The sequence below is a fragment of the Lepus europaeus genome, chromosome 16 (genome assembly GCF_033115175.1).
Source record: "Lepus europaeus isolate LE1 chromosome 16, mLepTim1.pri, whole genome shotgun sequence".
NCBI classification, from domain to species: domain Eukaryota; kingdom Metazoa; phylum Chordata; class Mammalia; order Lagomorpha; family Leporidae; genus Lepus; species Lepus europaeus.
This window is the reverse complement of record NC_084842.1, coordinates 91272035-91284569: the sequence shown is the minus strand read 5'-3', so window position 1 is coordinate 91284569 and position 12535 is coordinate 91272035. Positions and strand designations below refer to the sequence as shown.

Genomic DNA, 12535 nt, shown 5'->3' with positions numbered 1-12535 from the left:
TCAAATAAATAAAATAAATCTTAAAAAAAAAAAAAAAAAAGAAGTGGGCAGGTTTTGTTAACAAGACTGTCTTCATCTTAAAGAAGTTATACCTCCCACCCCGACGTGGGAGCAGGCTAATGAAATGACTGCAAAACCAGAGGCTGTGCTGGACCTGGACCCCAGAGAGCCAGGGGAGGGTTACCCAGCGCTCTCATGTCTTGTACGCGGCCTACAGACTGGCACAGGCCGTGAACATGGACAGCCTGGAGGAAAAGGCAGTCTCATAGGTGCACAGGCGGCCAGGGGCGTTAGTTCTGGGGCTGTGACCGATTACGGAACTGACCAGGCTCTAAGAAACAGAGGCGTCTTTGGGTAGTCACCAGGAAAACGAAGCTGTTAGTGATCTGACCGGGGTGAGGTGACCAGGCCTGAAGGCCTTGAGTGGGCCGCTGCTTCCCTAGGGCAGGTTTCTGGGCCAGAGCCAGAGGGAGCTTTATTTTTTTCTCTTTTAAACTAACTATTTGAAAGGAAGAGCTACAGAAGGCGTTGGGGGGAGGGAAGCAGAGGGGGAGGGCAGAGATAAATCCCAACCACTGGTTCCTTCCCCAAAGGGCTATAACAGCCAAATCTGCCAGGCCGAACCCAGGAACCTGGCATTCCATCCAAGTCCCCACAGATGTGGCAGGGCCCCAGACACCTGGGCCATCTTCTACTGCCTTCCCAGGAACATTAGCAGAGAGATGGATCAGAAGTGAAAGAGACAAGATTCAACTGGTGCTCCAATATGGGATGCCAGTGTCGCCGTTGGCAGCCTAACCCACTGCACCACAGCACCTGCTCTGGGAAGCAGAGCTGCAAGTTCCTGAGGAGCCCAGAGAGCTCTGTGTAGGCAGACTGTCTGTCAGTATTCACCTACTAGAAATCAAGACTGAGAGAAATTTTCAGATCTTTATTAATTCACTTTAAAACAGCATTAAGCACACTGTTCATGTTACCATACGTGATGTGCCACAACGTATCACGTGACACAGCCTCCGGGAGGTGGGTTGACCCCCAGCTGAACTGTGACAGTGAGAACACAAACACCGCCGCAGACCAGCTGGACTCGGACTCCGTCAGAACTAAGGCTCCTGTGCTGCACGCAAGTCACTGTCACCGTCACCGTCAGGCAAGGACACAGGGCAGAGCACTGTGGCCAGCCTCTGTGCAGGGCCTGCCACTCACCTGGGAGGTTTCCTGGGAGTATTTCCTACACAGACTGTCTATGCCCATGAAGAACGCCTGAATCTCGGCATCGGTCTGAAAGAGAAAACAAAAGGCTTCCCGTTTGTGTTAACAGAGAATGCTCTGGCCACCAGCTAGAAACTGGACCAAGGTCGAGAACTAATCACAGCTGATAAAATCCCTGCATGTCAAGAGCAGCCCTAAGGAGGGTGCCGAGAGGGAGCCGCCACCAGCCACCAGCCACAGCCACACAGCCTGCTACCCTGGGCCATCCAGGCCGGTGAGGGGTGTGGCCCCCTCTAAGGACCCAGCAGGGCAGGGTCAAGAGCTAGGAGGCAGAGTGGGCTGGCAGGGCTGAGCCCTCCTGGGTCACATGTCCTCCTCTGAGGCAAAAGCACACATCCGACTGCAAAGGGCCCTTGGTGAGGGTTAAAGGTCACCACGAGCAAAGGCCTGGCCTTTGACCATTAGAGGATGGACACAGGCAGAGGCATGAAACCGACAACTCCTCCCAGACACACCAAGCAGTCTGAAAAGCTGACCTGGGGGTGAAGGAGACACGTCTGCACACTGTGACTCCCAACCATTGCTGTACTGTATCCGCACCACACCTGCCTCCCGCCTCCCACCTCCCCTCCCACAGTAGCCTGGACAATGCAGAGAGGGACAGCGCCATGCGCAGGGCAGTGCCATGATGGCCACCTCACTCACCTACTTTTGCTCCCCAAACCCCACAGAAATGACAGTAAAATTAAATCCAGGGGGAAAATCCTACATTCACAGGAGAAAACAGGAAGTGGTAGCTCGAATGGCCCAGGGTCTTTGAAGAACTGGGGGAGACAGAGTCCAGACCAGTTTAGCGGAGGGAGTCACAGAGGTGGCTCCTCCAGGATGAGGTGGGGCTCAGCATAGAGCCATCTATATACATGGATGCTACAAAGGCACCACAGCCCTGCAGGACAGGGTCAGAAGCTCAGGGTCCAGCACACTCGGTCTTCAACGTACCCCAGCACCCTGGTCTCCCCATGTAGAAAACAGGAGTAGAAACAGTGTCTCCAGCCCCAGGCCTCAGTGTGCAACAGGCAACAGGATATGCGAAAAGGGCACTGAGCAGAGCTTGGCACATGCTGGGTGCTCAGAGCGCAGAGACGATGATGTATGTGTGTGTGTGTGTGTGTATACACACATATATATACATATATGTGTATATATGTATGGTATATATATACACATACATACATACATCACCCAAGGACACAAACACGCAGATGCACTCACAACAGACACACAGCTCCACGTGCCAGGAACAGCAGCCACTGAAGGAGCTGTCAGACCACCCAGATCCCAGCCTTCCACTCACAGCAGAGACCCCAGACATGGGCAGGAGATTAACATGGAGACAGGCTGGCTGAGGAAGCCTGCACAGGAGGGCTACAAAGATAGCCACACACACACCAGCCGCTAGATAACCACACACAACAGCTGGTAGATAACCACACACACAAACAGCTTCTAGATAAACACACACACACACACAGCCACTAGATAACCGCTTAACAGCCGCTAGATAACCACACATGCACACACACACACAGCCGCTGAATAACCACACACACAACAGCCTCTAGATAACCACACACACAAGCAGCTGGTATATAATCACACACACACACATACACACACACACAATAGCTGCTGTGGAAAACCAAAAACAGACAAGACAGTGATGCTTTCAAAGTCCTAAAAAGCATGAATTTCCAACAAGGAATTCGAAACCCATTGAAATGTGCCTCCAAAATGAAGGCAAAAATTCAGGAGAGGCGTCATTTTTCAGGCAAAAACAGAGAATTCGTGGCCAGCAGACCCGAGCCAGAAGACAGAGAACTGTGGGAAAACCTAAATGCACACCGACTGCACACTGTGCACACTGCGGGTCAGCAGAGAACGGAATGAGTGCAGTGAGCATGGGGAGGGTGCCCTGTGCCGCCCACACCAGGAAAACCTAGTACACATTACACAGCCAAGGTGCCGGGGGTGACCCGTCTCAGTCTCTCTTGTGTCGCTGTAACAGGACACCATAGACTGAAAACTTTTATAGAGAAAAAGGATTTTATTTATCACACTTCCAGAGGCTCGGAAGTGCAAGATCAAGGTGTCCCCCAGTGGGAGAGGCACCTGGGTCTGCAGCCCCAGTCCGGTCAGCAGCAGGAGGGCAGCCCTCCAGGCTCAGCAACTCCAGCACTGCTGCCCTCTGCTGGGCGACACACGCACACACCACAAACCAACTGTTCACCTGAGCCTCGGTTATATCCTCTGGAAAAGCTCACTGAGCATCAATCACACTGACAACCTGTGTACTGGCCTATGTGTTACACCTCAATAAAAAATTAATTAAAATTATTGCCAGTGGGCCGGCTCCGCGGCTCAACAGGCTAATCCTCCGCCTAGCGGCGCCGGCACACTGGGTTCTAGTCCCGGTCGGGGCGCTGGATTCTGTCCCGGTTGCCCCTCTTCCAGGACAGCTCTCTGCTGTGGCCCGAGAGTGCTGTGGAGAATGGCCCAAGTGCTTGGGCCCTGCACCCGCATGGGAGACCAGGAGAAGCACCTGGCTCCTGCCTTCGGATCAGTGCGGTGCACCGGCCGCAGCCCACCAGCTGCAATGGCCATTGGAGGGTGAACCAACGGCAAAAGGAAGACCTTTCTCTCTGTCTCTCTCTCTCTCTCACTGTCCACTCTGCCTGTCAAAAAAAAATTATTGCCAGAAATTACCAGATTTTAGGAACTAAAATATTTCTAGGTAACACCAGGGTCACGGGAGAAACTGAGAAGAATTTCAAAACTGAAAGATAAACCCTACAACACAAATATCAGAAAGGAAAGGTTGAAACCTGACTCTACACACCCCATCTTTAAAAAAATTAAATCCAGGGACTGGCACTGTGGCTCAGTGGGTTAAAGCCCCGGCATCCCATATGCGTGCCAGTTTGAGTCCCAGCTGCTCCACTTCCGATCCAGATCCCTGCTATGGCCTGGGAAAACAGCGGAAGATGGCCCAAGTGTTTAGGCCCCTGCATCCATGTGGGAGACCTGGAAGAAGCTCCTGGCCCTGGCCTAGCCTAGCCCTGGCCTTTGCAGCCATCTGAGGAATGAATCAATGGATGGGAGATCTCTCTGTCTCTCTCTGTCTCTCCCTCTCTCTTTGTAACTCTGCCTTTCAAATAAATAAAATAAATCTTAAAAACAAAATTCCATTTTCCATGAACTTTTGGAAGTTACCTTGTACACATTTTTTTCAGACACCCACCGAAGATTAAAAATCAACTATGAAAATCACAGTGGATCTACACTATAACCACTTAAAAACTAAACAAAATCCATTCAGGTGTGGGCATCGTGGTGCAGGGGTGAAGCCGGGCCGACAGCGCCATTAGCATTCCACTGCAGAGCGCAGATGCGTGTTCCAGCTGCTCTGCTGCTGCTGCTTTTATAACTCTAGATGAGATCTTTCTTTCTTTTTTCTTTTTTTTTTTAAAGATTTCTTTTTTCTTTTTCTTTTTTTTTTTAAAGATTTATTTTAGGGGCTGGCGCTGTGGTATAGTGGGTAAGTCACTGCCTGCAGTGCCGGCATCCCAAATGGGTGCCGGTTTGAGTCCCAGCTGCTCCACTTCCAATCCAGCTCCCTGCTATGGCCTGAGATAGCAGTAGAAGATGGCCCGAGTGCTTGGGCCCCTGCACCCACGTGAGACCCAGAAGAAGCTCTTTGCTCCTGGCTTCAAATTGGCACAGCTCAAGCCGTTGTGGTCAATTGGGGAGTGAACCAGCGGGTAGAAGATCCCTCTCTCTCTGTGTAACTCTGCCTTTCAAATTATAATAAAAATAATAATTTGAAAAGCAGAGTTACAGAGAGAGGTAGAGACAGACAGAGGTCTTCCATCTGCCGGTTCACTCCCCAGATGGCTGCAATGGCTGTAGCTGAGCTGATCTGAAGCCAGGAGCCTCCTCCAGGTCCCTGCTGTGGGTGCAGGACCCAAGGACTTGGGCCATCCTCCACTGTTTTCCCAGGCACACAAGCAGGAAGCTGGATTGGAAGTGGAGCAGCTGGGACTCAAACTGGTATCCATATGGGACGCAGGCGCTGCAGGCTGGGGCTTTAACCTACTGTGCCACAGCACTGGCCCCATGTTCTGCTTCTGACCCAGCTTCCTGCTAATGTACCTGACAGCAGTGGATGATGGCTCAAGTGCTTGAGCCCCTGTCACCCATGGGGGAGACCCAGATGGAGTTCCAGGCTCCTGACTTTGGCCTGGCCTGCCCTGGCCATGCAGCCATTCGGGGAATGAACCACTGGATAGGAGAGCTCTCTTTCTCTATCCATCTCTCTCTTCCTATACTCTGACATTCAAACGAATATATCATTTAAAAAAAAAACTCAAATAATTCTTGAATTAAAAAAAATTAAAAAACAAAATAAAGATTATTTTTAACTGATATAGAGAAGCAGCACTCACTCAGACATGGTCATCAGGAAACACAAAAGGAAAGGATCCAAATGTTCAACCCAAGATGTGCAAATTGCTCTTCCCGCCACCCCCACCCCAAGCACAGGGCAGGGATCGGTGCCACAGAAAGCAACACAAGCAGGCATTGTCGTTGAGAGTGTGAACTGCCACACACAGGGAGAAAAACAAGGCACTTTCTGTTAAGTCTTCTATAAATTTATGCCACAGAAACAGTCTTACCAGTATTGTGAGCTACTACTAAAAATATTCCCCCTAAGGTTGTTCGGTAGTGGAAAAGGAACAAAACCCAAAGCTCTTCACCAAGCCAAGGCTGACATTTGTGCAGTCATCTTAAGACTGAGAGCATGGGGCTGGCGCTGTGACACAGTAGGTAAAGCCGCCACCTGCAGTGCCGGCATCCCATATGGGTGCCAGTTCAGAGTTCCGGCTGCTCCACTTCCAATCCAGCTCTCTCATGGCCTGGGAAAGCAGTACAGGATGGCCCAAGTGCTTGGGCCCCTGCATCCGCGTGAGAGACCTGGAAGAAGCTCCTGGCTCCTGGCTTCAGATCAGCGCAGCTCCAGCCATTGCAACTGTCTGGGGAGTGAACCAGCAGATGGAGGACCTCCCTCTGCCTTTCAAATAAATAAATAAATCTTTAAAAAAAAAAAAGTGAGGGTGTTGGGGGTGGGAGGGAGGGTATGAGGGGAAGAACCACTATATTCCTAAAGCTCCACCTATGAAATTTGCATTTATTAAATAAAAGTTTAAAAAAAAAAAAGTGAGGGTGTTGGGGCTGGCACTGTAGCACAGCAGTTTAAGCCTCCGCCCCTGGCACCAGCATCCCAATTGGGTGCTGGTTTGAGTCCCAGCTGGTCCAACTCCAATCCAGCTCCTTGCTGCTGGCCTGGGAAAGCAGGAGAGGATGGCGCAAGTGCTTGGGCCCTTTAACTCACACAGGAGGCCCGGAAGTAGGTCCTGTCCCTGGCTTTGGATTGGCCCAGCTCCGGCTGTTGTGGCCATTGCGGAGTGAACCAGCAGATAGAAGACCTCTCTGTCTCTCCCACTCTCTGTCTGTAACTAACTAACTAAATAAATAAACCTTTTCTAAAAAAAAAAAAAAAAAAAAAAAGTGAAGGTGTGCCCAAAATGCAGCATTTTTGCATGAGGATCCATCACAGCACATATAAAACAGGTATCAACTCTTAACCACTGTCAGCTTCAGGAAAATGAAATGGAGGCTTTCACAGCCCCCATTACGACTTCCAGAATTCTCTGAATTGCTGTGTAACTTTGTATCCCATTTGTAATCAGAAGAAAACGGCAATATTTAAACAAACATTCTGGAGAACAGGTGTAGAATCATCATTCTTAACTAAGTTTAGACCAAAGAACAAATTACATGTGTATATTTATAGAGAGAACAAAATGTAGTGTTTTAAGCCAATGTCAGCAATCATCAACTTTAAACTTACTTTAACTCTCTTAATTATGTATATGAGAGCATTTCAAAAGGTTTGTGGAAAAGGAGATTAAGATAATTTTGGTGCCTCCTTCCCCAAAAAAACTGGGGCCCGGAGTTGTGGCATAGCAGGTAAAGCTACCTCGTGCCTGCACCCCACATGGGCTCCAGTTCAAGCCTCAGCTGCTCTACTTCCGATCCAGCTCCCTGCTAATGTGCCTGGGAAAAGCAGCAGCAGATGGCCCACTGTACCCACGTGAGCGACCCGGACGAATCTCCTGGCTCCTGATTGGCCCAGACCTGGCCACTGCAGCCATGTGGGGAGTGAACCAGTGGATGGAAGATCTCTCTCTGTCTCTCCCTCTCTGTAGCTGTGATTTTCAAATAAAAAAATAAACAATTCTTTAAAAAAATGTATAACAGGGACCTTCAAAATGTTCATGAAAATCTGTGTATTTGAAAAGATTATGCATGGATTTCAGAATTTGGGGCAACAAAATAAGCTTATCTTTTCATTCCATTTTCCCACCAACTTTGAAGTAGGCTCACCTGTGACCCCTATGATGACTAAATTACACCACCCTCTGAAGCAGCCCGCGCTGTTTCCAGCACAGCCCACTCCAGTCCACTAAGCACGAGGCCAGCACAAGGCTGAGGTCACGCCAGTCTGACAGCCAAGTCCAACAGTGCTTCTGTCACTTGCAACTCTTACAAGCTCTAATTAACCAAGCAAAATGAATAAAAAGTTTAGATACCACAGATGACTAAAATTAAATCTCAAATTTAAAAGGAAATCACGATTTTCAGATTCTACAAATTTGAACTTACATTTTTTGAAAGAAAAACTGTACGACAAGGAACTTTACAAATCAAGCATTCATCCTTTTTACCTATAAAATAAAAACAGAATTCATTACATTACACACACACACAAAGGCGGCCTTCAAATGACAATGGTGCTTCAACAAGTACAGGACTCCAGCACACGGCTCACACAGGCTACAAGGCTGCAGGTGTGCACACTGCTGGACCAACTGCTCCAAAATAGGGACCAAAAAATAAAAACTCCAGGTTAAGTCTACCCCAAATATTTATTATAATTAGATTTTATGGTAAAATCAATTTAAAATTTCTAACTACTCAAAATGAAAACACCTCCCACCCCATCCAAAAGTTGAAATGAGTTTTTCTCTGCCTCTCCGAGTCTCCCCTCTACAACACACTCAGGTGTCCATAGGTGCTGGGCAGACCACCCCTACTCATGTTTTATTGAGCTCCTGCTCTCTGTAAGCCAGCGCTGTATTCTAGAAATGCAGGTTAGTGGGTCTGGTGCTGGCATCCAGCTAACTCACTGCTCACCCTCTGGGCCATGTCCCAGGCTCACTTGGCTCCACCCCATCTCACTATCGTCCTCTATGTGGGATTCTAGTCACCAACCTGGAAACCTATACCTCCATGTGCCTCAGCATCAGTCTTGCTCTTCCCCCACCCCACTCCCACAAACTCCCCAGTGACAGTGCTGTGCCATGTGGGCACCCCTGCCACCCCACACCTGCACTTCACTGCACCCAGAGTGTTGTCACAAGAACCACAAGTCCTGGGCCAGCGCCGTGGCTTAACAGGCTAGTCCTCTGCCTCGTGGCGCCGGCACACCGGGTTCTAGTCCCGGTTGGGGCGCCAGACTCTATCCCGGTTGCCCCTCTTCCAGGCCAGCTCTCTGCTATGGCCCGGGAGTGCAGTGGAGGATGGCCCAAGTCCTTGGGCCCTGCACCCGCAAGGGAGACCAGGAGAAGCTCCTGGCTTCGGATCAGCGAGATGCGCCGGCCGCAGTGGCCATGGGAGGGTGAACCAACGGCAAAAAGGAAGACCTTTCTCTCTGTCTCTCTCTCTCACTATCCACTCTGCCTGTAAAAAAAAAAAAAAAAAAAGAACCACAAGTCCTTGCCATCCTCTTCAGCACCTTCTGAGAGCAGCAAAGCCCCTCGCTCCAAGCCCTGCCCTTTCCTTTGTGGGCTGGCTCAGAGCCCAGGGTCCATGCACCAGTGCTGTGGTCTCCACATTCCTAACCCTTTCCTGGCCCACTATGACCCTGCAACAAAGACTGGGGGAGAATCCCTCCGCCTAGGAGGCACCCACGGATGGAGGATCTGGTGCCGCTGAGTCTGTGGGCAGCCTTCCCCCATTCTCCACCATGTTTGTTCAAAAAAGCCTTCCTCTATCGCCTGCCAAAGGAAAGCAGCCCCTTTCGTGGCTCGCCACAACTGCCTGGCCCTCTCTTCTAGACTTGACTACAAGGGCAGCCCAGTTCAGCCTCCCTCCTCAAGGCCAGCCGGCCTCCAGGTCTATAGCACTGAGCACACAGTGGCCTCCCGGGGCAGACTGGGCAGCAGCTTTTGACAGCGGGGTTGTGAACAGCTAATGCCAGGGTTTTCCCAAAGCCCTCATCTCCTTCCTCCTTCCACGGTTCCTGGATCCACCACACACACACACACACACACACACCCGCCAATGCAGCACCTGGGGCATCATGGGGGCGTGGCCTCAGGCTACAGAAGTCAACGTTGGACTCGGGCTTAAAGAGCCAGAAGTGCCTGGCGCCGCGGCTCAGCCTGCGGCGCCGGCACCCTGAATTCTAGTCCCAGTTGGGGCGCCGGTTCTGTCCCGGCTGCCCCTCTTCCAGTCCAGTTCTCTGCTGTGGCCCGGGAAGGCAGTGGAGGATGGCCCAAGTGCTTGGGCCCTGCACCCGCATGGGAGACCAGGAGAAGCACCTGGTTCCTGGCTTCGGATCGGCGCAGCGCCAGCCATAACGGCCATTTGGGGAGTGAACCAACGGAAAGAAGACCTTTCTCTCTGTCTCTCTCACTAACTCTGCCTGTCCAAAAAAAAAAAAAAAAAGAGCCAGAAGCATCTGAGAAGCCGCCCCTGCCCCAGTCAGGCACCTGCCAACGCTGGGTGCTGCTGGCGCCAAGAGCCCCGGCACTCTGGGCCCATCAGTGTGCCTGTGCCGCCGCCGGCCCAGGGGAAGCTGCCAAAGCCCCCTCCCGGGCAGCGGCACCTTCCCCTCCGCGCTCCTCAGTGCGCTCCCGCCCTCGGCCCGCCGCCTCCAGGGCTCGGCCCGCCGCGCTCCCGCCCTCGGCCCCGGCCCCGGTCAGGGCGCTCACCGCCCGCGAGCCGTGGAGACGCCGCCGCCGCCCCGTCCCCGCCCCGGCGGACCCCCTCTCTGCGTCCCCCCGGGCTCGCTCGCGCACCGCGGCAGACACGAGCCCACCGACAGAAAGCACGCTTCTCACCACGCGGCGCCCGCCACGTCCACGCGGGAGCGGGGCCGCAGCCACGCGCTCGGCGGGACGGGAAGGCGCCAAGCCCCTGCCCCCGCAGCCGCCCCGCACGGCCGCCCCGCGCCTCAGCCCCGCACGTCGGCCCCCGCACGTCGGCCCCGGCCGTCCGAGCCTCAGCCCCGCACCGCCGCCCCGCCTCAGCCCCGCCCCGCCGCCCCGCGCCTCAGCCCCGCACGTCAGCCCCGGCCGCCCCCGCCTCAGCCCCGCACGTCAGCCCCGGCCGCCCCCGCCTCAGCCCTGCACGCCGGTCCCGCACGTCAGCCCCGCACGCCGCTCCCGCGCCTCAGCCCCGCACGTCGGTCCCGCACGTCAGCCCCGCACGCGGTCCTGCGCCTCAGCCCCCGGCCGCCCCCGCCTCAGCCCCGCACGTCAGCCCCGCACGCCGGACCCGCGCCTCAGCCCCGCACGCCGGTCCCGCACGGCCGCCCCCGCCTCAGCCCTGCAAGTCAGCCCCCGGCCGTCCGCGCCTCAGCCCCGCACATCGGCCCCGGCCGCCCCCGCCTCAGCCCCGCACGTCAGCCCCGCACGCCGGACCCGCGCCTCAGCCCCGCACGTCGGCCCCGCACGTCAGCCCCGCACGCCGGTCCCGCGCCTCAGCCCCGCACGCCGGTCCCGCACGTCAGCCCCAGGCCGCCCCCGCCTCAGCCCCGCACGTCTGCCCCGCACGTCAGCCCCGCACGCCGGTCCCGCGCCTCAGCCCCGCACGTCAGCCCCGCACGCCGGTCCCGCGCCTCAGCCCCGCACGCCGGTCCCGCACGTCAGCCCCGCACGCCGGTCCCGCACGTCAGCCCCGCACGCCGCCCCCGCACGTCAGCCCCGCACGCCGGTCCCGCACGGCCGCCCCCGCCTCAGCCCCGCACGTCAGCCCCGCACGCCGGTCCCGCACGCCGGTCCCGCGCCTCAGCCCCCTCTGCCGCCCGCCGTCAGCGCCGCCGCGCCCCGCCCCTACCTTGGCCCCGGCAGCCGTCGCAGTACACGTGGCCGCAGTTGGTCAGGCTGAAGCGCGACTTGCTGCGAGGCGGCTGGAAGCAGCGGTTACAGAACACCCACCCGGCCATGCCTCGCGCCGCCCGGCTCCACGCGCGTTCGCGAGCCTGGCGCAGCGGCCCTGCGCCTGCGCACACGGCGCCGCGCCCCCCCCAGCGCTCGGCGGCACTCTGCGCCTGCGCACACGGCGCCGCCCCCCCAGCCCTCGGCAGCACTCTGCGCCTGCGCACACGGCGCCGCCCCCTCAGCGCTCGGCAGCACTCTGCGCCTGCGCACATGGCGCCTGCCCGGCTTTCCCGCCTCGCCGGGGTGGACCCGCGCGGAGCAGTGGGGGCGCCCTCGACTCGGCGCTGCCGGCTCCGGCGTCCTCCGTGGTCCGGGCGACGGCCCACCCGGTGTAGGCTCACCGAGAGGGCCGCGGGCGCCCGGAGACCCGCGGGCAGGGGCGCTGGACCTAGCGGGCTACCCCCTCCTCAGAAATGCGGGGTCCGGGCCGCCCCGCCCCCAGCCTGTCCCCCTGCGGGCGCTGTGGACGCGCGTCCGCGGTGCACGGGAGTCCTGGCGGGGAAGGGGCTCCTCTGAGGACTTCAGAACTGCAGGGGGGCGCGGGAAGCTACACGCCACGCCGCGCGACTCCGAGGAGCGCGGGAGGCCGCGCGGGCTCCCAGGTCAGCAGCGCGCAGACGCGGGCCTCGCCCCCCGGACCGCCCAGGTCCCGGCGTGTTGGGTAGCAGCCACCGGGGTCAGGGCTGCCCGGCGTGGGGAACGCGCCACACGGGCTCACACCCCGTGCCCACGTGTGAGAGCTGGAGCCGCCGCCTGGGGTGTCAGCGGCCAGCGGGCGCTGCCCCACTTCCCGTGCAGCTCTGCCGTGGACGTGGCCCAGGCCCTTGGGCCCTGCACCCGCGTGGGAGGCCCGGAAGGAGCTCCTGGCTTCCGATCGGCACAGCTCCGGCCCTTGCGGCCATCTGGGCAGTGAGCCAGCGGATGGAAGACCTCTCTCTGGCTGTCTCTCTCTCCCTCCCTCCTTCTCCGTCTCTGCC

At 56.2% G+C, this 12535-nt stretch overlaps 1 protein-coding gene across 10 annotated transcripts in view; it reads right to left on the bottom strand.

Annotated features, from left to right (window-relative positions):
- Positions 1-11599, bottom strand: part of RNF212 (ring finger protein 212) — a 32319-nt gene extending 20720 nt beyond the window's left edge. For 8 of the 10 annotated variants that reach the window (XM_062213002.1, XM_062213000.1, XM_062212994.1 and 5 more), the window contains exons 1-3: positions 11455-11599; positions 7996-8057; positions 1207-1281 (exon numbers count right to left, since the gene is read on the bottom strand). In XM_062213002.1, the coding sequence (XP_062068986.1) occupies positions 1207-1281; positions 7996-8057; positions 11455-11563 (246 nt within the window). In that variant the 5' untranslated portion in view covers positions 11564-11599. Of the gene's footprint in view, positions 1-1206; positions 1302-7995; positions 8058-11454 lie in introns of all 10 variants that reach the window. The other 2 variants (XM_062212997.1, XM_062212996.1) reach the window with 2 other exon arrangements.
- Between the last annotated feature and the right edge of the window lie 936 nt (positions 11600-12535).